Source organism: Calidris pugnax, unplaced genomic scaffold (assembly GCF_001431845.1).
Source record: "Calidris pugnax isolate Ruff unplaced genomic scaffold, ASM143184v1 scaffold8, whole genome shotgun sequence".
NCBI lineage: Eukaryota > Metazoa > Chordata > Aves > Charadriiformes > Scolopacidae > Calidris > Calidris pugnax.
Genome location: NW_015090830.1, coordinates 7,904,766 through 7,927,583, shown reverse-complemented (window position 1 = coordinate 7,927,583; position 22,818 = coordinate 7,904,766). Strand labels below are relative to the sequence as shown.

Sequence of the window (22,818 nt, the reverse complement as noted above, 5' to 3'; positions counted from 1 at the left end):
GAAAGAAGCCTTACTTCTGTGAACGTTAATAAATGAAAAAAACCCTTGCCACATAATAAGGAAGTCCTGCACCAGGGGAATGATTTCACAGTAATTTCTGTCTAACTGAAGGTTTATTGTTAAAATTGGAAAAAGCATTATTTGATCAAGTTTATCCCATCTCTTGAATCTTGAAGGAATCAAACAGTTTTATTTGAGGTTCTGGAAAATCAGAGAAAGAGAGAGATGGTAAATGATTTCCACACAAGAGAAGACTCTTGTTTCCATTTTGAGATTTTCAGTTTGTTAAAACTTAAAAGTGGATAGAAAATTTACCTTAGTGTGTCAATTGAACCAAAATAAAATGTCTACTCTCAGTCTGAATGAGAGTACACTGCTAGTACTCTGCATAAGGCCCTAATTATTAGTGAATAAAATTGGAGACAATGAGAGTTTTGCCATTGACACTGCTGAGGCCAGGATTTAAGCTTTATGGACACAATTAGGCTTCCCTGGAGCTTGAAGAGATTTTACTCTTGTAAATTATTTTTCCCAGGACTTCCGGAAGAACCATATGCATACAGATTAGGAAGAAATTAACACCTCTATTATTTAATTGAGCAGCTCTATCCAAAGAAGGATGGAAAATAAATCACCCAGACACAGCTCTTCTACCTCGTTTCCTGCTTATTCCCTCTTCCAAGGTCACTGTAGCAATAACCTTGGCACCCTCTGTCTCTGGGGTAAAATGACTTTATGCTCTTCGTTTCCTTCTCCATTCCCAATAGCAGCAGCAGAGGTGGCTGTTCTTTCATCTCATCAAAATAGGACCTAAGTACAGCCACAGCTAAGGAAAACAGAATCTTACCACAGCCTTATAATAATTTCTGTTCCAAATTATAAAGCTCTTTCATTTCCTTATCTGTTATACTGTATTCTCTGCTGATTCTTAAGAGTATTTGTTTATCCGTTAAAAAAATAAGTAAATCTTGCAAGTAAATGCTACAGCTAGAATATAACTTCATGTAAACTCAACACATTGTTTTAAATATTGCATTGGGACAATCCAGCAGAGACAATTGCCATTCAAATTTATAATTAAACTGCTCCATTTGAGCAGAAATTATTTAGGCTTGAGCTGTGGAAGATATTATTTTTTTGCTTGTTAGTACATAGGTGTGACATTTTTCTTAAAAAGGAGACATACCAATATTCTTACACAGTGCAACTTAAGTAGTGAAATATGACTGTATCCTTAACTCACAATATATAGAGGATTTCTATGATTTAATTCAGTTCTGCATAGTGCCATACAAATGCTTCTTGTTTTAAATAATCCAAGCCTGAAGAACAAATTCTGACACTTTACCTGTGTCCTAAGAACCTACTTCTATCCCATCCACAGGTCAATTACTTTAAAGACCCCACTGAAAGAGAAATTTTCTTATTTTTGCAAAACTGCCAAAAATTTTTATCTAAGTCAAGCTAGAAGAAAATGCAAACTATGCAGCGTGTGACTTATCTGTTGTACCAATTTACTTGTTTTATTTATTATATGATCTTACTTATTGTCATGGCTTCAGCTGGGATGGTGTTGACTTTCTTACTAGGAGCTGGTTTAGTGCTCTGGTTTGGGTTTGGGCTGGGAATGCTGTTGATAGCGCGCTGAAGGTTTTGGTCATTGGTAACGCAGTCAAGGCTCTTTCTGCTCCTCACACCACCCCACCAGTGAGCAGGTGGGAGCACACAAAAAGTTGGGATGAGACACAGCTGAGACAGCTGAGCCAAACTGGCCAAAGGGATATTCCATGCCATGTGACATGCTAAGCACATGAAGCTGATGGAAGAAGTAGTCAGGGGGGACATTTGGAATGATGGCAATTTTCTTCGCAAATAACCGTACACATGATAGAGCCCTTTTTCCTGGAGGTGGCTGAACACCTGCCTGCCTATGGGAAGGGGTGAATGAATTCCTTGTTTTGCTTTGCTTGCATGCATGGCTTTTGCTTTACTTATAAACTGTCTTTATCTCAACCTGCAAGTTTTCTCACTTTTACTGTTCTGATTCTCTCCCCCATCCCACCAGGAGGACAGTGAGTGAGCGGCTGCATGGTCCTAACTGCTGTCTGGGCTTAAACCATGACACTTAATAAGTTTTAATATCATGAATACCACCTTATATACATTATATTGAAATGACTGGTACTATTTGTGAAGACACTAATTATATTCGATTGAGTAAAAAATTGTAGATATGACCCCTTTGTTTTTATTTCTAAAACTCTGGATTCTGAAATAAAGTTAATATCCCTGCCAGCTATATTGGTAAAGTTTTTCTATTTCTAAGAGAGCTTTAAAGTAATACAATCTTTTTCTCAAGTAGGCCTTCTCCCTCTGCAGAGGTTTCCAGCACGGATGTTTAGTTGTCATTCTGAATATGAAATGTGTCATGTTGTTGTGTCATGATGGGCAAGCAGGTCTGTGAGGTGCACTGTCCTTAAGCACTTTCATTCCTCTTCCTCCAGAGCTATCACATTAACTCAGCCACCTCAAAAACATGTTTCTGCTCCTCTTTCTGTAGTAGCTCTTCAGTGATTTTGTTCTCTTCTTAATTTCTTGAACCTACTTACATTGAGGCCACAAAATTTCCTAAGTTGCTACTCTGCTGTTAAGTAATCACTGCTTGTATTTTACCAATTTCTTGTTGGTCCTTGATGCAAAGAATGTGAGTTGATCAGACCAGAAACCAGCTTCAGCAAGTAGTTTTAAAAAGTGGAGGGACTGCTGTTTATTTCATTATTGCTTGAATTATACCTAGACCTCAATCAGTGTTGCAGGAAGTTTGTCTCAACGCTGTACCAAATGCAATGTTTCATGCCCAAAGAATATTTAGCCTGAAACAATTTTCAGTGTTGCAGCAAAATGAAATAAATACATACAACAAAAGCATTTCCTATGCTGCTTCTGAAAGCTGAGGAAAATAAACAATTGCTGTGTGAAAAGGTAGTTTCATTAATACAGCCTTTAAAAATAATGTTCTGAGGAAATCTTGCAACTGGGACATGATGCATGTGATTGCACTTTCCTGAGATTAAGGCATCTTGGCACAGAAGAAATCTTTCACCTTTTCTGCTGTACCTTCCATTGCTATATTTCATATACATTAAGTATTATTGATTCATGACTGCTGGATTATTTTGTATTTATTGTATTGTGGTGTGCTCGTTTGCCTAAGTTTTGGGGGCCAATTTAAGTTAAGACAAGGAGATCAAAAATTCAGAGGATACTCTGTTTTGCTTATAAAATTCTGTGCATCTAAATGCCTTAAAGTTACCCCTCTACTGCATGTGTTAAAATTAATATTTTTCACCTCTGTGATGAAAACTAAGACTTTTAAAAATTTATTTTCCTATTTAGAAAATAGAAGTGGTCAAATAGTTTATAATAGTATGCCTTGTCACAGTGATAGACAGGTTGAGGCAGAATCTTTCTACTCTGTCATTCCCTACCTGTTTTAGTGTGTCATTATCAAACAAAAAGAGGCACTTTAACTGACAGCACTTTACAGCAAGTGTGATTTACAGAACAAGTTTTTTTGTATTTAACATAACATTAAATTTAAATACATGAGGAAGAGAGTTTTATATTCATTTGCAATACAGTCAGTGAAGAAAAATATTTGAAATAATGAAAAAAAAATGTATTAAGGGAAAGATCAAAAAGAAGAAAGTTTAATAAGCACCAGCAGAATTTAATAGGCCTTTTCTCTAAAATCCCCCAAGATAAGACATGAATTGCAGAGCACACTGGTATAAATAAAAAATGAAACAGTGGAAGATTTATTTGCTACTTAAAGTTCCAATCAGTGTCAAATTAAGCATAAGCTTTTCTAATCGGTTTAGAATCTTTGACCTCTCCAAATGCAATGGACTTAAACTGATACGCTTTCAGAATATGTTTCCAACGATGTTTTCGCTCAAAAACGAGGTCCTACAGTCCCAGTCTTTCTGTTCATATTCTAACTACAGAACCTCTTCTTTTTAGTTTATGACAGAGATCCTGTACTTAAAAGTTATGTATTTATCAGTGACTTTTAAAAATTATTATAATCTTCGGGATATACAAACATAAAAGATTTCAGCATAGGTATACAACTGGGTAACACAACAGGAGTCTGTGTGGTGATCCGTGTCCTTTCATGTCTCTGTGTGTCAGGGAATTGTGGCTTCCTAAGGCAGGGTAAATCTAGTTTAGGGAATCTTACAGAGGGTATGCTTCTAAGGTACTGTACTGAGCCTTTGACTTTCCAGAGAAGCTCTCTGGGTGTTTTCCAGAGCTGAATCAGGGAGCCAGAGTCAGGCTTGGCATTCACTTTGGTGTGTTCAGTTGCACCGTAACTCAGACTATGGAAGTCAGCTAACCCCTAACCACAGTTTTCTGCGTTAGGGACTGATTAACAGTAGGAGAGCACTGGGTTCATGACTGGTTATGACTATATAGTTGGAGATATTTCTTCTCCTAGTTGTAGCTGTGGTGTGGAAATGCATGCTGCCCCACAGCTACTGTCCCTCATGCAGGTTGCTGCCTCCACCTCAGAACATCACCACCAGCAAGTTTGAGTTTTCCATAATTAATTCCAGAAGAGTCAGCCCTACAAAGGTCAGCTATTCAACTGCTTTAACTAGATTGAATATAAATGATATAAAGAAGTTCAAGGGAATTCAATTGGGGTGGAGAAGTGAATGCCACCAAGGGAAGGAGTGGGAGGCTGCTCAAGGCTATGCCCTCTTCCAGCAGTGGATGTCATTCTATAGCCCCTATTTGCTGTGGCACTCGTCAGCAGGCAACTGTCTTTTTGTCTGTCACTTCAGAAGCTGAATGGCATATAGCAGGCTGTCTTCCCTATGACGTATTTGTAGCTAATCCTACAGCCTGCACAAAGGTACTCTCACTGGCATCAGTAGGAAAACTCCTGTGAGAGAAAGAAAAAGTCGGGCAACAGAGCAGCTGTAGCTACAGCTTCCATAGGAAACTGAATCTCAAGAAAAAAAAGTCCATAATCTCATGTTCCATTATTAGATGAGATGAGGAAGCTCATATATTGATCATGTTGGATTTGGTAGTCAAGCATGTATCCTCTGACACTAATGATATTTTCCCTGTAAAGCCAAAGTAGTTAGGGTATAAGGAATAAGGGTAATAAACCATGATTTTATACCTTGTAGCTTAAGACAACTGTAGAGTATAATTCTACAGAAAACGGATCACATTCACACACCCTTGAAAGCAAATAATTTTGTCGCTTAACAAGCATAAACTCCTCATTTTGGACTCAAAATATGTAACTTTTCCAACAGTTTAAGTTCAGTGACATTATGCAATGTGAAGTCTTGGTTCTTCTCAGCTTTTTGAACAGTGGTTATCTGGTGATCTTCAGAGAGACTATCATCATAAATATAATTAGGCAGTCATGAGAAGTTATGAACTCTGTTAGGTGTCTTGCAAATTTTGTCATAGTATGTTTCATGTAAACTCTTCCTATGTCTCTAGTATCCATGTTTATTATATTTATTCATACAGCATAATTCATATTTTCATGCATTGATCTTCCATATATGTTATAGAAGGGATAGAGCAAGGAACATAATGCAAAACAGTATGTTACTGTCTGTATGTGGCATCCAGAGAGATGCAGGTCTTTTTTATATTATTATAGTAATTCCTATTTCAAAAAGGAAATACTACAATCCTATATACTATCTAAGAAGGGCACCACCCCTTTATACTTAGGATTTTCATTAATTACAGCAATGCCATTGGGTGTTTTGCAGATCTTGTGCAATTAAGTAGCAACAATTTAGAATTTCATTGTAATGTTGTGTTTTCTTAATTTAGTTTTCCGAATTAAAAAATAAGTATTGCTTTGAAAAGCAATACAAGTATCTGCTGCTGAAAGAGGTGATGGTTTTTTCCCCAGACCCCTGTTTGTGGCAAGTTCCCTTCCCTCATTTCTCAGTTTCAATTTCATTATGCTCCCACTTAGCCACTGGGATTCCAGCCAGGCACTGGTACGGAGGGAGCACCAGTGCTTTCACAGGTGTAAATCAAACCAGCTCCACTGATGCCAGATGAAATGCATTCATTTGTAACGGGTGATGTCTTGCACAGACTGCTTTGAACCAGAAGACAGTTTATCATAGATTTCAAGTCGACAATAGTAAAAAGACAGGAAAAGGCTACATCTATGCAGGAGAACACATGACACAACCTCGCCTTTCCCATCTGATCCGTTAAGGCATTTGGGCTGCAAGGGTTTTAGATTCAATTCCCTGCTCTGTTCCTGTTAAACACTTTGAAAAATTCTGGAATTGTGAACATTTAATGAGATGGTGAAATCATTTTCCACTGAGCTGTCATGATTGTAGCTATTATTACTTCAGCAGGATTTATAAAATTGTGTTGGAGAAATAAGTTGAAAGTTGATAAATATCCTCAAATTTTGTCTTCTGTTGTTGTCTAATGGCCAATACTGGAATTTGTTGTTGGAACCTGTGATTATGTTGTTACTTTACAATGGTAATGCCTACAGGCTTTAGCAGATTCATGGTCCCATCAGCTGTTACCATTCTGCAGAACGTTTCTCTCAAATGGAATTCAACATAACTGTGGACTTAGGCCTATTAACGTGCCTACAGAGAGCAACTTTCCATTGTAACATGGAGTTATAAGAGTTCAGTACGAATAATTCACTAAAAAAATTACTTCTGATATTGATTCTTACATTAATGTTTAAGAGAGGACACAGTCTTTCTGTGTGCATCAACTCCAGATGAAATGGTGACGTAAAAGTCATTGTTATAAATACATGCAACTTGTTATTTACATATATAATTACTTGTATGAGCAATTTATAATGAGATATTATTGATAGATTTTTATTCTTTCAATATTTTACTAGTGTGTTTTATGTTTTTTTTATTTTCATTTGGCAATATTTTTTTCTGTCTATGGGCAATTGCATGTCATGAAAGAAAAAGAATATTTATTTTGGAACGTGCTTTTGCGAGTGTTATTATTGAATTACACATAATGAAACAAAAATATTCTTGTACAGTGGAATTAGAAAAGTAGCAATTCCTGACCCCTCAAGTCAGTGATGTTGATAGGGATGAGGGTTCATTTGAACTGACCAGGTCAGGTACTGGTTTTATTCCTTGCTAATGACTTTTTTGCCATCATATTATTCACTGGCAACCACACTCATTATTGGAAAAGACTGGTCTGTCTTATTATGTTTAAACTACATCCCCATGACAGAAGGAGATAATGTTTTATTTAATTGGATAATCGTTTTTTTAATTTAAATAAAGCTCAGCTTTATTTGCCAAACAGGAATAATCAGAAAAAGAGCAGAAAACCTTTTTATTTAATTCCTTTTGAATAAAATATTCTAATCTAATTTGGACAGTGTACAAAAGATACTTCAAAATGCAGAACTGTGTTGTATATTACCATTTTTATAAAAATTAGGCAGAAGAATGCCAATTCTTGGAAGTAGGTATTTTACTAAGCATAGGAAAAGAAGCCGTAGCAATACATCCCTAAGAAAATTAGTCATGGTAATATGATATACACAGCTTGCTACTTCAAATAATTATTTATCCTTGGTACATTTTTGTAAGTATATTTATATGTTTTATATATATAATTTTTTTATTATTTTTTTTTATTATTGTTTAAATTCTCACAGTACTGAGAAACCCTAATCATGGATGTGGGCATCTTGTAAAAGCCCTTTACAAAGCTAGTACAAAGACACCCCTTCCTATTGCAAATAATATTTAATAGGAAACAAAACCATCTTTTCCAAATGACCTTTAGAAAACAGCACTCTCTTCTTTTTTTGTTCATCTTTCTCTTACATCATCATTTTGTGCTTGGACTCAGTGATCTTAAAGGTCTTTTCCAACTTAGATGATTCTATTTCAGTTGCTACTTCTTTCCATACACCTATTTTGCAGATTGTTGTTCATCTGACCCATTTTCTAGTAGTGTCCTGACTCCTCCCAACACAAGCTTTAGTCTGCAGTCTTGCCTTATTAATGTATGTTAAATGAGTATTCAGAAGATGCCCTAGCTAATCCAAATTTTTAGGATCAAGAAACATTTGCACTGAGTGTATTGTGAGTGGATTTTCCCTTGTCCCTAAACGTCCTCTGGAGGGGAGTGTTTGTCTCTCTCTCTGTGATGAAGAGGGGAGGAAATAAAAAAATTTGATTGGATTTGGTTAGCACCAATTGCGCTGTTATTTTCCTGATTTAAAGTACGTGGTACCACCACCCTCTTTTATCTCAGGAAACTGTTCAACTTTTATGCATTTTTAGAGGGGAAAAAATGTATTTGTGTAAAAGCAGTATATTAAAATCTAATTTTCAGTTTTCAAAGGAACTGTGCAATCTGTGTAGACCACGGAGTTCTTGCCAATAGAAAATATGTGTAGAATAAGTATCTTTTAAAAGGGCAATATTCCAACTAGAAAGTCATCTTAGATGGTTAGTATCAAAAGTTTCTCTAGGCTCATTTACACCCTCCTTTCCTGCAGCGGGCATGCCTGTTCCAACACAGACTTTGCAGTAGGGGATTGCCAAAATAGCTCTGCTAGCATCTGTTTGCCATACAACAATGACTTTTTTTCATTTCCTCAGTTTAGGACGTCCTTCTGTGTCTGCAGTCTTAGGTAACACTGGAGTTAACTGTCTATTTTGACTTCTCAAACAATTTCCATTGAGTATCTTACCCAGGAAAGGGCATGGAGAGGAGCTGGTGGCTACAGAGCAAATGGCAACACTTGGAAGTAGATACAGGTGGAGGAAATAATGCAATAAGGTCCAAAAATACATTGCATAATGAAAAATGTTATAAAGATACAGATATGGGCTAGATAACTAGTACTGTTGTGCAGGCATAGAAGGGTTAATATCTTGGAACATTTAGCAATGTTTCCAGTCCAGATATGCACTGCAATATAGCATTTAAGTTGATCTACTAGCAATAAATAAATTGAACAGCAAATTTTTCTTCAGCCTGTGAAACTGGCAATGGAATGAAACTTGGAGTCATAAAATATATCACAGGGTGAATATATCAATTTAGGGATGTTAAACATTACTAGACATTTAAAACTTTTTTATTTCCTCCTCTTTTCTTTCCCTACCCTTTTTTTTTTTTTTTTTTAATTGTGTGTGGATGGGGAATTCAGAACGGGAACCAGTCTATTCATAAAACAACTTTTCAGTGTCTGTGTTGCTGTGATATTAAGATCACAGCAATCCTAGGGAGTGTCATAGCCCTTGGTTTTGCACACTCTGTGAGGGAATAGCAATTGCTTCATTTTGAGCCCAGATTGTCTGGCAATTTATTAAACTTCTTTTGTTTCTAATTTATTTACCTATGTCTGTGACTTTACAAATTCAGCTTTCCAAATCATTGTAAGTTCATTACTGCAAACATTGAAGTCTTTATAAAAAAGAAGGTGTATAGTTGAGGATCAGGTGAATCAGGTAACTGAGGAGCAAATCAGCACCAAGGAACAAAAACTTCCGATCCATACTACTGCCATGTGGAATTTAGCTAGGAGTATACAGCAGTTCTTGAAGTGCATTACCTTATACATTTCTTGATCTTTTAGGTGGTTTCATGTGTAATATCAAATCATTTGTGCAGGTGTGTGAGGTCTTGAAGTGGCACGGAGTTAATAACACTGAGTTTTTGAAGTATTCAGGTCTTGATTTGTTGCTAAAATAGGAATAATCATGTCGTTTGTTAGGAATTGGATTTAACTACCTGAAGAACTGAATAAATAATTTCTTCCAGATGTTCTTGTAATGAGTTGTTACAAACTTTTCCATCCTCTCTGAAGCAAACTAGCTTTCAGCTAGTTATAGGCTGAAGCAGATTGCTAGATCACATGGACTTGCAGACTGACTCAGTCTGGCATCTGGTCTTGGATATGATTCAAGAACACCATCAGAGTTTCTGCATAGATTTACACAATTTATTTCACAATAGTGTCCATCTTGTTATTCATACTTGATTTTTTTAATAAGTTATTTTCTTTGCCATATGTGTAATTGTTTGCACACATTTGCAAGAATCATGGGATGATGTGTCTTTATCTGCCATAACAAAAACATATTCATAATTTTCTGCAGAATTGCCGCAAGAAATCATTAATTTTACACTTGGGGCAGATTTGCCCAAAGATCTGACACTAAACTCTATGTCATTTAGTCAGAATAACAGTGCAGATTTGAGCAAAAGTAGAAATGAAGCCCTCCCATTTCCAAACCTTTGTGGCATTTTTAATATTCAGGATTTACAGATAAAACGTAATAGTAAGAAAAATCTATGTGAATACAATCATTTGTACCAACCTGTTGTGGTAAATTCAAGTAATTCTGAAATGTAAACACATTAAGGGGGTTTTGGTAAGATTTGAGCACTTCTTCTCTTGCCCTGGAGTTTTGCTGAAATAGCAGGAGAGCAAGAATTAGAAAATAAGTACAAGCAAGAAGTAGAAATGGGATACAAAACCAAAACTACTGCTGGACACAGTGCCAGAAAAACTAGTCTTTCATAAATCTTCTGTAAGCTTTTCAGCACAAAAAATAAATGTCTTTTCTTCCAGTGCAATACAACTTGTAACACATAAATCAGAGACACACTAGCAAGCACTTATTCTTTAGTCTAAACTGCTTTCTGAAAAATTTTGGGCATTGAAAGTAAGGATTATTTTCTAGTGCCGTGCAAGTCTCTCTGTCCTTGCATCTGAATCTCAGCACTGCATGCCTTTTGGTGTTGGAGAACTTAGTTCTTTTTAAATTAACTCAAACAGCTATTCCTCTACAGTAGTTAGACAGTTTGTAATGTTGAATTGCCCCAGCAATTGCATAGCATGTGTGTTACAAATAAGCATGCATGTACACATTGTCCAGCAATGACATCTAAGAAGCCTATATGGAAATCAGCAGATTAGTGTGATTTGATGAGCAGATACAATGTGACAAGTCCCAGCTAATGCAAAGCAATATAACACTGCTTAAATCAGTGGAGTAGTTCCTAGGTTATACTAGCTGAGTGATATTTGTAAAGCATAGTAAACACATCTATAACTGTATAATTGCTAATGCTGCCAGTTATAAAGCTTTTTTTGCTCCGATACAGTTGAAAAAAGCTATATTTAGCATGTCTTTGTATTTCACTCTTAAGAGCCTTTGTTTTGCTTTTTTCATGTTATATTTTTTAACTTCTTCCCCAGATAGGGAAAGCAACAATAATTATTTCTCTCTAGTATAATCCAGGCGCTTGGATAATGTATGCAATCCAGCTTGATTTATTACTAGTTGAACATGAACCCTTCAGCTGACAATCAGAAAGACACTCAACCATCTGAGCTTCAGTGCCAAATCTGATGACAGGAGATGGGAATAGAGACAATATTCTTGGCATGCTTCCCTGTTTACAAATCCCTGCTTTGAAACCACATTCTTTTGCTCTGTGATATTTTGCTTCCAGGAGTATGGAACAAGGTAGACTTCACAATAAAGCCCAGACATATTTTATTTAATACAGGGACACAAGTAAGAAAGCGGTGTGGTTCCCTCTGTAAAGTTCTAACATTTTTTTCTTTGAGATTTCTCATCATCATTTTGGTATTTTTTTCCACTCCATGTGTGTCTGTAAGCCTCTATATGATAATGGACGGAACATACTACGTTTTAACTGAGCAAGGTATAATGGAACAGCAGGAAGCTTGTGAGCCACTTAAATTAAAATGATGAGGAAGAAATAGTCATTAATTATCTCAGGCTGCATTATCTTTTCATTTTGCAGGCAAGGAAATATTTAACACCCCAGGAGGAAAAGAATTAACTTCCTTTGAGTCTTTCCAGGGTGAACCAGTGCTCAAGAAGCAAAATGCTTTACTTCGGACTGTAGAGATAATTTTAAATCACAGGCAGGGGGCAGCTAGATGAAAGATCAGAATCTAGTGTATTCACTGAGCAGGAATGATGAGATGAAAAAGTAGACAAAGAAGAGAGAATGTTCATGTTCTCTCTATCCCACAAACCATGACCTCTTCCGCAGTCACAAGGACCTATTTTCAATTTCAAGGCAATAGCTATAAATGTTAATAATTGCCTTTACCTCTTTCTTTGTAGCTTAGCTTCTTGCCCCATTACCAAAACCATTTAGTTTCTCAGTCATTCATTTTCTACATAATCTCCTTTCATGTCCCATGTTTCCTCTATTGTGTTTCACCTTGGGCAGTACATCATGTAAATAAAGCCTATATCCATAATCACTTTTCTGTACTGCTTAAGGGAATTCACTCTTGAAGACTCCATTCCAAACCATGTCCATTATAGCAGATCTCTTTAGTCCTCATTAGATGGGACAAGCAGGCGAATAGTTTAAAAGCTATTTCAGCATCAACGATGTAACCTTGAGTATCTGTTCAGAAATTTTAGATGTATTTAAAGGATGAGTATGAAACAGATAAAAGCATCTGAGAAGGAAGTTCATCATACTATATTTCGATTTCAAAAATTCTTGCATTTGCAGTGGTGTTTATGGCCACATTATAGTAGTATAGACACAGATCAAACGGACAAAAACTTGTATTACAGTATTTTTTCAAATTAGAAATAGAGATTTAACATGCTAACAGCCTAGAAAATGTGTGCATTGGTATTTAAGGCAGAATCAATTGAGTTAAGGCAGAAATGACTGACTTTCATATTCTTCCAAAGAGCGAGAGAACTCCTAGCTTCACACTCCTAGCTTCAGTCTGCAATGTGACTGTCTCAGAAAGGACAGAAACAAACGATCAAATATTTGTGTGAAAGAGGTGGTATTTTTAGTTCTGTTTAGCATTTACTGTAATTAAGAGGTATATATTGTGGGTTTTTAACCAGGTTTGTCTTTGAGTTTAGAATTCTGTCAAGCTTTTATGTGTGAAATGAAAATTAGATAATTCCCTGCTACTTCTCTGAAATCCAAATGTCTGTGAAAGCTTTTGTCACTCTCTCATGTCATCTCTTGTTTGTTTGATGTGGTTATTGCTGATTTTCCGTCCTTTGTCTTAATTTATAACAAATCCCAAGCCCTGCTTCATTGCATTTTTAGTAGTGAACGTATTAATGGGAAAAAGCAGGTAGATTTTTAAGTGCTGTTTGTGCTGGGTACTAGATGGGGGTAAAAATATTCTATAACAATGCTACCCACATTTTTTGCATGCATTTAGAGACAGTTACGGACTTAACGAAATTGGTTCCTCTAACACCTTAATAGAAAAAAAAAAATAAAAATTGCCTTCAAGCCTAGAAAAAGCCATTAATGTTCTTTTTCTCCTTTTTATTTTTTCTTTTTGTTCGCAAGCTCCATTCTGACTTGGACAAGGGAGTGGGCACTGTTAAATATACACTTTCGGGAGATGGTGCTGGCACAGTTTTTACCATTGATGAAACCACGGGAGACATTCATGCCATAAGGAGCCTAGATCGAGAAGAAAAACCTTTCTACACACTCCGGGCTCAGGCTGTGGATGTTGACACCAAGAAACCACTAGAACCTGAATCAGAGTTCATCATCAAAGTGCAGGACATTAATGATAATGAGCCAAAGTTCCTGGATGGGCCTTATGTTGCCAGCGTCCCAGAAATGTCTCCAGTGGGTGAGTAAGAAGCTTTAAACACTTGTTAACTAATTGCATGTTGCTTAATTGTCTCAATGTGCAGTTCCTGCTGAGGAAAGAAGGAGAAAGCTGAAATGAAAATTTAACTTCTAAAACTTATTATTAGAAATGTCTTGCTCTGTGTTTAGAAATATACAGATTACAGTTTTGTTTTAGCTTTATTTGCTTATTTAGAAACTCATTCTTCTGCAGAATGAATGCTTGTGACTTTAAGTCTCTGAGGACAGGAGGAGAAAAAAAATAGATTCAAGGCAGGTATGCTGAGGTCCAGGGGTTCTGTGGATCCCCAAAACTGTTACTTCACATGATGAAGTGTGTTCCCTTGACTTCATAGTTAACGTTGACTGTTCGCTGTATAGAATTAGGTGGTACAACAGCATCTTGCCAATTACTGCTCTTGTCTTTGTGGCTGTTAAACAACACTTAGTGTGACCCCTAATTATGAATTAGGGGACAATTCTTTATCCAAGTCCTTCTACACTGTGGTGCTTAAAATAGGAATTGCTGTCACCTGGCTCTCCACAAATGCAAGAACGTGAGGCACAGCAAGACTGGCTTAAGATCTGAAAAACCTAATGCCCAAGAAAACACTGAGTGCATTGGATTCTTAAGTCAAAAAAACAGGAAAGACTGACTGGAAACACCGTATGTTTTCAAAGACCTAGCGTACAAAGGAGAGAATAATTTTCTCTCCAAAGAAGGTGGACTGTAGCAATATACTGAAGCACTGGAAGAGGTTTTTGTTTGAAGAACTTTCACAATACAATAGATATTTGCCGGGAAAGGCATAAAGAGCGTTGATCCCGCTTTGCAGCAGGAGAATAGACTAAATGGGCCCTTCGGGTCTGTGCCTGATGGCTGACTCTGCAGTGGTTCTGAGCAGTGTGTTTGCAACCAAGTGCTCTGCTTGTGTCCCGCTGCCAGATGGTGCTTCAGGCTTCCCTGCAGGCACCAGAAATTAATTCATACTGGGCTGGGAGGCCTTTAACTTCCCAGTGCTAGTTTCAGCTTATTGCTGTTTTCTCTCCTAAGTTGTCTATTCCCAGTACTTCACAGGCCAGTCCTAGTAATTTAATATTCCCTGTAGTTGCTAACAGTTTGGGAAGTTTTCTGACTCTGAAATGTGCAGGGGGATCCTGTTTCCCTTTCAGCTATGCCAGTCAGATGGTGATGTTTTGAAAGACAATCCAGGAGGCAACTAGGTATTTACACAAGTTGCTATATGGAATTAATGAGGTAGTATTTTAAATTATGTGACAAAGAGCGATAGACTGTAGTGAAATGTAATATGAGTAGACAGGTAGAGGTGACCACACTAATCTTATACATGCGTAGAGACGAGTTCACTCTAGTCACCTATAGAGGTACAGTTACAGATTCACTATATAGGTGCACTATTGTTGAAATGTAACTGAGTGTGCTGTGTCCTGCATACAGCATTTTGAAATAAATTCTTTTCAATTTATTCTCCTTTGGAGAAACTGCATTCTCCTGATCATCATTTTATTCAGTCACATTCACTACCTCTAGAAGCTTTATTCATAACAGTTTTTATTTTCCTCTAGAAGAAGAAAAAAAACCCCACAAACAAACTAGGGATGAAAATTGATCAGAAAAGGCAAGGAAATAGTGCCCTAAATGGAGGCCTAAACTCCAATTAGTGGTTACTAAAGCAGATAACAATTTTTGCTGTTGGGCTGCCTTGCAGCAAAAATATCCAATAATGCCTTCTGTTGCCTGTAATGTTCCAGGAGATTGTGCCTTCTCTGGTGTAGATCTCTCCACTCTCTTGCTCTCTCTTATCCATGCTTTTGCTACCTTATGCAAGCATAGATTTCCAGGGGATCTAAAATTACTGCTCCCTATCATCACGACCATTTAGTTGCACATATAGAGATGCCTAGACCTTCCACTGCCTGAAGCTGACATTGAAAATCACTTTGATTTTTTAGCTGGTGCAGCATATGGTTGTCTTGGCTTACGCAAAAGCCCTGATAAACTCTCCTCTTACCTATTTTTTTACACTTTCATTTTCTAGTTGCCAGTTTTCAATTCCCAAATGTCATAAACTTCACTTACTATATTTTTGCAACAGTATTTATTATGAACCGCACTCAGGCATGCTGGTTCCATTGTGGGAAATGCACTGCAGCATGACACTTAGTCTCCCCTACTAGGCATTTCTATGAGCCTGACGAGTCTGTTGCATGACACTCACATCCAAAGGTTAGTTTATCCTAAAGTTATGGGTAATAAGGAACAAAATATGGATGTCAAGAGTTCATGTTGAAAGGGGAATAGAGGGGTAGGGGAGTAGCTAATAAAATCCTCAAGACTTTAAATTCAGTATAAACACAGAGTATATATTCCATTTGGACGCTCAAATGAAGTGAATTGTATAAGACTCCCTTGAGGTACCACAGTCTGCAGCCATTAGAGAGGATTGCATGGGGCTGGGAAGTCTTGGGGAGACAAGTGTCCTTCAGACCCCTTGCACACATTTTAGAAATCTTCATGGCTGTGCTGTTCTCAGTTTTGTAACAACTCTGACCTTTGCACTACCTGCTGTCGCTGAAGCTTTGTTGGCTGAAAAAATGCCGCAACATTCATCCCCAGATTCAGAGTTCCAGTCACAGAGCTATAATAAAATTGCATCCTGGACCTGGGTGGTTTTTTACTGGAAAAGGTGAAAAAAGATGGAAATTATAGGATCCTCACTATCTGGTTTTATGACCATATATGTGATTTAGACATACCTGTCATATCCAAGTTTTTAATGGTAGATTTTCTAGGAACTTTTGTTGTAAAACAACAAAACATTTTTACATGTTTTGTAAAACATTTGCCATGCATGTTTTAGGTGGAATTTATTTTTTTTTCCCTTCAGATTAACTTTGAGGTTATATTAAAGTTTCTTCTACATTTTCTGTACACTGGGGTTTGTTTGGTTTTCCCTCTAATCAATACTACTCCTAAAAAAGATTATGGTAATACATATCTTTTAACTTTTTCTGCAGAAGAGATAATTTTAGGTTTGCCATTTTTACTTAGTGGTGCATTCCTTACTGGGAGCCAAATTCTTTCATATGCTTTTTGCTTAGAAAAAAAATAAAATAGCAGGATGTTTACTGTGTTCTAAAGCTCTAATTTAAGTCCACTATAAACTAGGACGCCTACCCCTTTTATGCCAAAGGCTTCAATGGCCAGCTAGCCTCTCTCCTTTTATGCATGCACTGTATTCTGCTCATGTATGCTGAAGAGAACAGTCAGTCACAAAAAAGCTCCTCTCTTGAAAAGCCCCTTGGTTATTGACAGGTGTTACATGCAGGCTACAGTACCCATCTATGACTTCCATTATTTCTGATACTTTCTAAGTGTGCATAGTTTCTGTATTGCTGTGGAAGGAAGGATATTGATAACTCCAAAGTTGACATTGTATTGCTCACAGAATAAACAGGGTTGCAGAAAACTTTATGGTGAAGAATTTATTTTGGAAAGGACAATGATGTGAAATTCCCTGCAGAGAAACTCAGGAGATGGAGTCAGATTACAGTGCAGAACTAGTATTTTAAGAAAAGAGATTGCTATGCTGTTATCCTAATAAGAGACTTATTAAAGCTTAAGGGCTGGACTTCTAACATATTTTTTTCTGATATTGCATTGGTATTGTCAATGTCTTTCTTTGAAGATACTGTCTTCATTTAATGAGAGATCCAAAACATAGAACAAACCAGAAATGGAAATTTATCTATGAGGACTGAAAATGGGGCTGTAATTTCGCCATTTCTAAATTAGGATTAGCAAAATACGTTGTCCTTAAATACAGTTTAATTAACTGTGTTGTTGCTTCTGGCAGCTGTGCCAACTTTTGTTGCAATATCGCTCATGTAAACATGCAAATATATGGTGAGTTTAAACCAAGGTTATCCTCTTATTAAAGATATTAGTCCAAATGACTGAGTAGGGGGATACCAGAATTTAACACACATTCAAGGAAAGATCTTCTTATGGATTTTTATATATTTATACATTAAAAATGTGCACAGAAATGTGTCTGCATTTCTCATACATTTCTTTCACTGTCTCACTGTTCACTCGCTGATTTTAACTGATCATATTTGTTACATGTGACAAATTTGTAACTTGCACTGTCACACTCTCCAAATTGTTTTCTAAGGTCTTTCTGTTATTCCTCTATGCTTATGTACAGACCAGCTAGGGCTGTACTAAGCCTGCCAATTCCATAATGTATAGATTCCATGTGTTCTTTCCCAGGCAATTTCCTTTCATACCTTTCCACTAAATTAACTCTTTATTGCTTAGGGTGGCTCTGCAAACTCCAGATCACTGTGGCAATTATTCTGCCTTTTTGGTTATTAATTAGCAAGTAATGGAATATGTTCACATCAAATAGCTGCATTGCTGATTAGGTTTGAATATTCTATTTGAAACTGCCTCAATTGTAACACTATGTTGTAACACTAAAATGGTCAATGACACTGGAAAGTTGGTATCAAGTTATTTTTACTGCGTATCCTCTGTGGTACAAGGCAGCTACTTGAAGAGTGTTACAGATCTGCTTCCCATGGTATTGACAATCTAAAATAGTTTCTATAAATTTTCTGGCAGTTTTCCTTCTGAATGAATACTTAATTGGCTTATATTTATCATTGGCTTGTATTTAAACATTGACAAAGGTTTATATATATACATTCTCAAATGGAACATATGTTTAATATATCCATCTCTGTAGTTTGGTGTGAAATGATTACAATGTGTAGAAAGCTAACCTCATGAACTGCTGGGAAGGAACCTGCACTCTGATTTAGCATAACTTAGTATCGTGTGCCGGAGTTTAGCCTGGAGCTTACACCGAGCAGAGGCTGGGAAAGGAAGGACTATAAAGCATCAGAGCAAATATTGAGCCATCCTTCCCTTGATGTAGATTGCTAACTTCTGGCAATGTATTTTTAAGGACTTCCAAAAGTGTACACAGGCTGTTGCGGAAGGTATTACTTTGGGAATCTGTAGAGGCCAGAGATATTTTTGAATGGGATTACACATGCTCATGGAGAGATAACTGTCAGTATAATCTCTCAGCCCCTCCATCTCTGCACTGGTCTCCGTTCTTTTTTTTTTTTGGTGTTATCAAGTCCTTAGAGACAATGATGGGAATTGGATGTTGTATTTAAGATGCAAGTATCTTGAATATAATTGTTTCTTCTCTTTTTCTTATCTAATAATTCCTATCAGTCATTTTCCCTTTTTTGTCCACTGTTGATCATTGAGATTAAAACTTCGGGGGATTTTCCACAGTGATCCCAAGGTGAAGAGTTAATAGGTAACTGAGCTACAGCTTGCCTCTGTGAAAGTACTGATAGGGTATTTTTCCCCATGCCTCGTACTTTGTATTTCTCAGTGTGAAATCCCCTGTCCCCGGTTACTTGTTATGTTAAGATTCCCCTGTAACACTTTGCAGTCAAGCTTTCATTTTGTCAAGCTGTCACTTGCTTAGGTAGTCTCTTTTACTGGCAACCTATGAGTTCAGATCCAAGTGAGATGCCAGTGGAAAACCACCTCTTATATAAAGACTGGCAATTTATTCCTACCATTTGATTTCTATTTTTGTTTGGATGTTACCTTAGAAAAGGCTGTTCTCTCTTAATCTATCTTTGTTGGGTTTTTTTTTAAGAACGTCTTTGTAGGAACCTTGATGAAAGCTCTTTTGAAAGTTAGATACTGCTTATCCGTGCAAGTAGTCTAGAGCTATATGGTCACTGATTCACCCAATGGTTTTAACAGTTTTTTGAAGGGTGGCTTCCCTTCACAAAGCTGTACTGACCCCCCCTTTCAGGGTCATAGCCACATGTCCCCTAATTTGGTACTTTATTGCAGAGTGTACAAATTCATCCATAGCCTGGGTCAGACCTAGTGCCCTAGGTCATACACACCACTTGTCAGAAAAATTCATGTCCCATCGCTGCTTTTCAGTTCTCTATCCTGGTGCTGTATCAAATGGCAGTTCACCCATCATAGTTGATGTTTTAGCAGTTTCTCACTTAGAACTGCTTTGTTAATTATGAATCTATGGGTTTGATTCATTTTTTTTAATTGTGAAAAGAAATAGGTACTGCACTGATGGTCAGAATAAGGTTTATAGCCACTGGAAAGAAAAGTGAGTTTTAAGTAAGGAGACAAGGAAAGGCAGGTTATGTCTGCTTAGCATTTTGTCAGAGTTTTTCCCCATGTATAAGCGGCATCGCACAAAAATACGAACCAAAACAAAATTAGAAAACCACCAACAATACTGAGATGTTGAGAGAAAATTACAAGTAGGCAGTGAATACTTTTGAAACAAAAGTGTTTCTTGACATTGTGATAGATCACTGGGCAACCTAGGCAGCTTCAGCTGCTGTGAAAAACCGTGCAGACAAAACTCTCTTAGATCAAACGGGAGAAAGAAAACAATTCAGGGAATCAAGGCTTGCTCGGTTTAAGGATTGTGGCTATTGTCATACTCACTGTGAGTTTCATTTCATATACCCTGGCTGTTGGAAATTGTCAGCAAAACAAGAAAATTTGGCAAATCGGTTAGCTGGGAGAATCTATGCGAAATGAAAGCTGTGACAGACAGGACCCTAAAAACATCCACACAGCAAAATATCTGAGAAGTTTTTCCTGTTAAAAAGTTGACACTGGATAAATGTTTTCTGCTAGCTGGTTTCACAGTCCCAAAATCTCAGTGCTGGTGCCGAATTCATGCAAAGCATTTGACTCTTACTTCATATGTATATCCAGGCCTACTTTATTATGTTTAGCTGGAAGTGGGCAAAACTCACATCACAGCAGATAAAGCCATTGTGTTCCTATCCACACGCTGACTTTACTCCAGCTCAGTAGTGTAAATCAAATAATATTTTATATTTCATCACAGCAAAGTCTTTTGATGCAGACCTCTCTGTTAGGTTAACCGACCAATACTTTAATTATTAAAATTAATCTATGTGGATTTGCCGTAAATGCATATATTGGTCATTTAAATGGTGCTGAATATCAATTTGAGTATTAATTCTTTGAGTATATAAGGAGAAGCTTTGTAATTATTGGTACTGTCTTGTGGTTTGCATAATCATCTCTAGGTTCAAAATATATTGCATCAGAGTTGTTGGGATTATGTGTTATTTTTTTTCAATGATACTGTTGCTGAGGAAAGGGTATTGGCATGTTTTATTGTAGTATTGAGAGATGTAGGAATTGTTTTTATACAGGCACATACCATCTCTAAGCATAAAACATGTTGTATTGATAGTTGTTTTAGTAGCCACTGATCAGCTGTAAATGTTAAAAATTAACAAGAAGTTGCTTTTTCCATACCACAAAACGACTCTGAACATTAAAAATCTTTCCAGCAAGAGTTGTTCTTTTGGCCACTGAGTAGCTTTAAACATTTAACATATTTTAAAAGTATTACTGCTCTCAGCCACTGAGTGACTGTAAACATTAAATATGTTTTATAAAAGCTGCTTTTCAAGCTACTGCCTGCATGGCTATGAATGCCATTTTTCTTTAAAGTTGCTTTCCAGCCACTGAGCTATTTTTTCCTTAAAAGCTTAGTTCTATTTATAATTTTTTCACAGACGAAACAAGTGCAAGTTTTCACTGGCACAAAGCAGCTCTTAATTTATGACAAGTAATTGTGTCCTAGCCATCTTCTCATAAAGACACTGCAGGTAATGAGACTAGGCCAATATAAAATGGCTTTTTCTGGATAGTTTGCATGGACAGTGTGTGCATATCTAGTGTTCTTCTCCCCCATTTTTGTGTATAATTCTGTAGTAAATCAAAATAATAAAAGCAGACATGAGTGATATTTTGTACTAAGATAACTGATCTAAGAAATCAGTCACTGAGAGATTCTGTGAATCAATCAAGTCATGATCAGCCCTAGAGGAGGACAAAACAGAAGGCAAAATAGTCTCAAGATTGCTAAGCAAGTGGGAGTCACTAAACCAAATATGATTAAGGGCTTTAATTCTGTGTGCAGAAATAACTCCATGTGGCAAATTAGATGTAATCCTAGGAAGGCCTGGAGTGATAAGAAAAGTGTTTGTGAGAATGTGGCTTAACAAGAGCTAAGAGAAAAAAGTCACTGATCACAATTTTTCTGTTAAGGACAAATTATTCTGTTTAGAGAATCCCATAAGGCTTCAAGTCTACACCAAAGAAACTGCAGGTAAAAATTTGTTAGGGAAAAAAAATCTACATAAAACAGATGTCTAAAAATATCTACAGAATAAGAAACAGCACATACTGGAGTATTTTAAATGGCATGTCAGTCAATTAGAAAGTGTATCAGTCTGCCGACCTTGAATTTAATGAATCCTAGATACTACATGTTTCTCCTTATTTGTAGTAAGGAACAGCACAGGTGGGCAATCCAGCCCAATGTTTATCCTGTACATCGCAGGTTCTTCCTAGCTAAGGAACCACTATAGATCTTGTGGGAACATGAGCCTGATGTCCCTCCAGCCTTTGGTCAACACGGGTCCCAACAGAGCTGGTTGAAACTTTTCCACAAAAGCCATTTTTGCTAAGTTTCTGTAAAACTGAAAGGTGCAAACACGTAATTCTGTCAAAAGTTGTTATGAAAAACCAGATGGCTGCCTGGTGAGTCATCCCCCAGGTTAGCTGGTGGCTGAGAAATTAAACAGGTGGTTCCCAAAGTAGTAGAGAAGCATTCCTTATATCAACCTGACAAGCCGAGCACTGGCTGGCTGGGAACCCGTAGGCCAGGCAGTCTTTTCTGGAGCTGGGAACCTGGCGGGTTTGTCTGTTCCCTGATCTCTCTGCCACACAGTTGATTACCAGGCAGGTTGCCATGCTTCCCGGATGAGCTAGTCAGCCTGCAAACTAAACAGGTCACAACTACATAGGAAGACGATCAATGGAAATGACAAAATCCTGTCCTCTTTGCTAAAAACTCAGCAGTGCTGATACTACTTTCTGGGGTTTTTCTGGAGTGAAGTAGGATGAAGTGAAAGGCCAAAACTATCTGAAATATCCCAGTAAAGCAATGTTACACT

At 37.0% G+C, this 22,818-nt stretch overlaps 1 protein-coding gene across 5 annotated transcripts in view; it reads left to right on the top strand.

Moving 5' to 3' along the window:
- The window catches only part of LOC106887512 (cadherin-12), a 564,874-nt gene that overhangs the window by 435,558 nt on the left and 106,498 nt on the right, over positions 1-22,818 (top strand). For all 5 annotated transcript variants that reach the window (XM_014941084.1, XM_014941088.1, XM_014941086.1 and 2 more), the window contains one exon: positions 13,420-13,714. In XM_014941084.1, the coding sequence (XP_014796570.1) occupies positions 13,420-13,714 (295 nt within the window). The remainder of the gene's footprint in view (positions 1-13,419; positions 13,715-22,818) is intronic.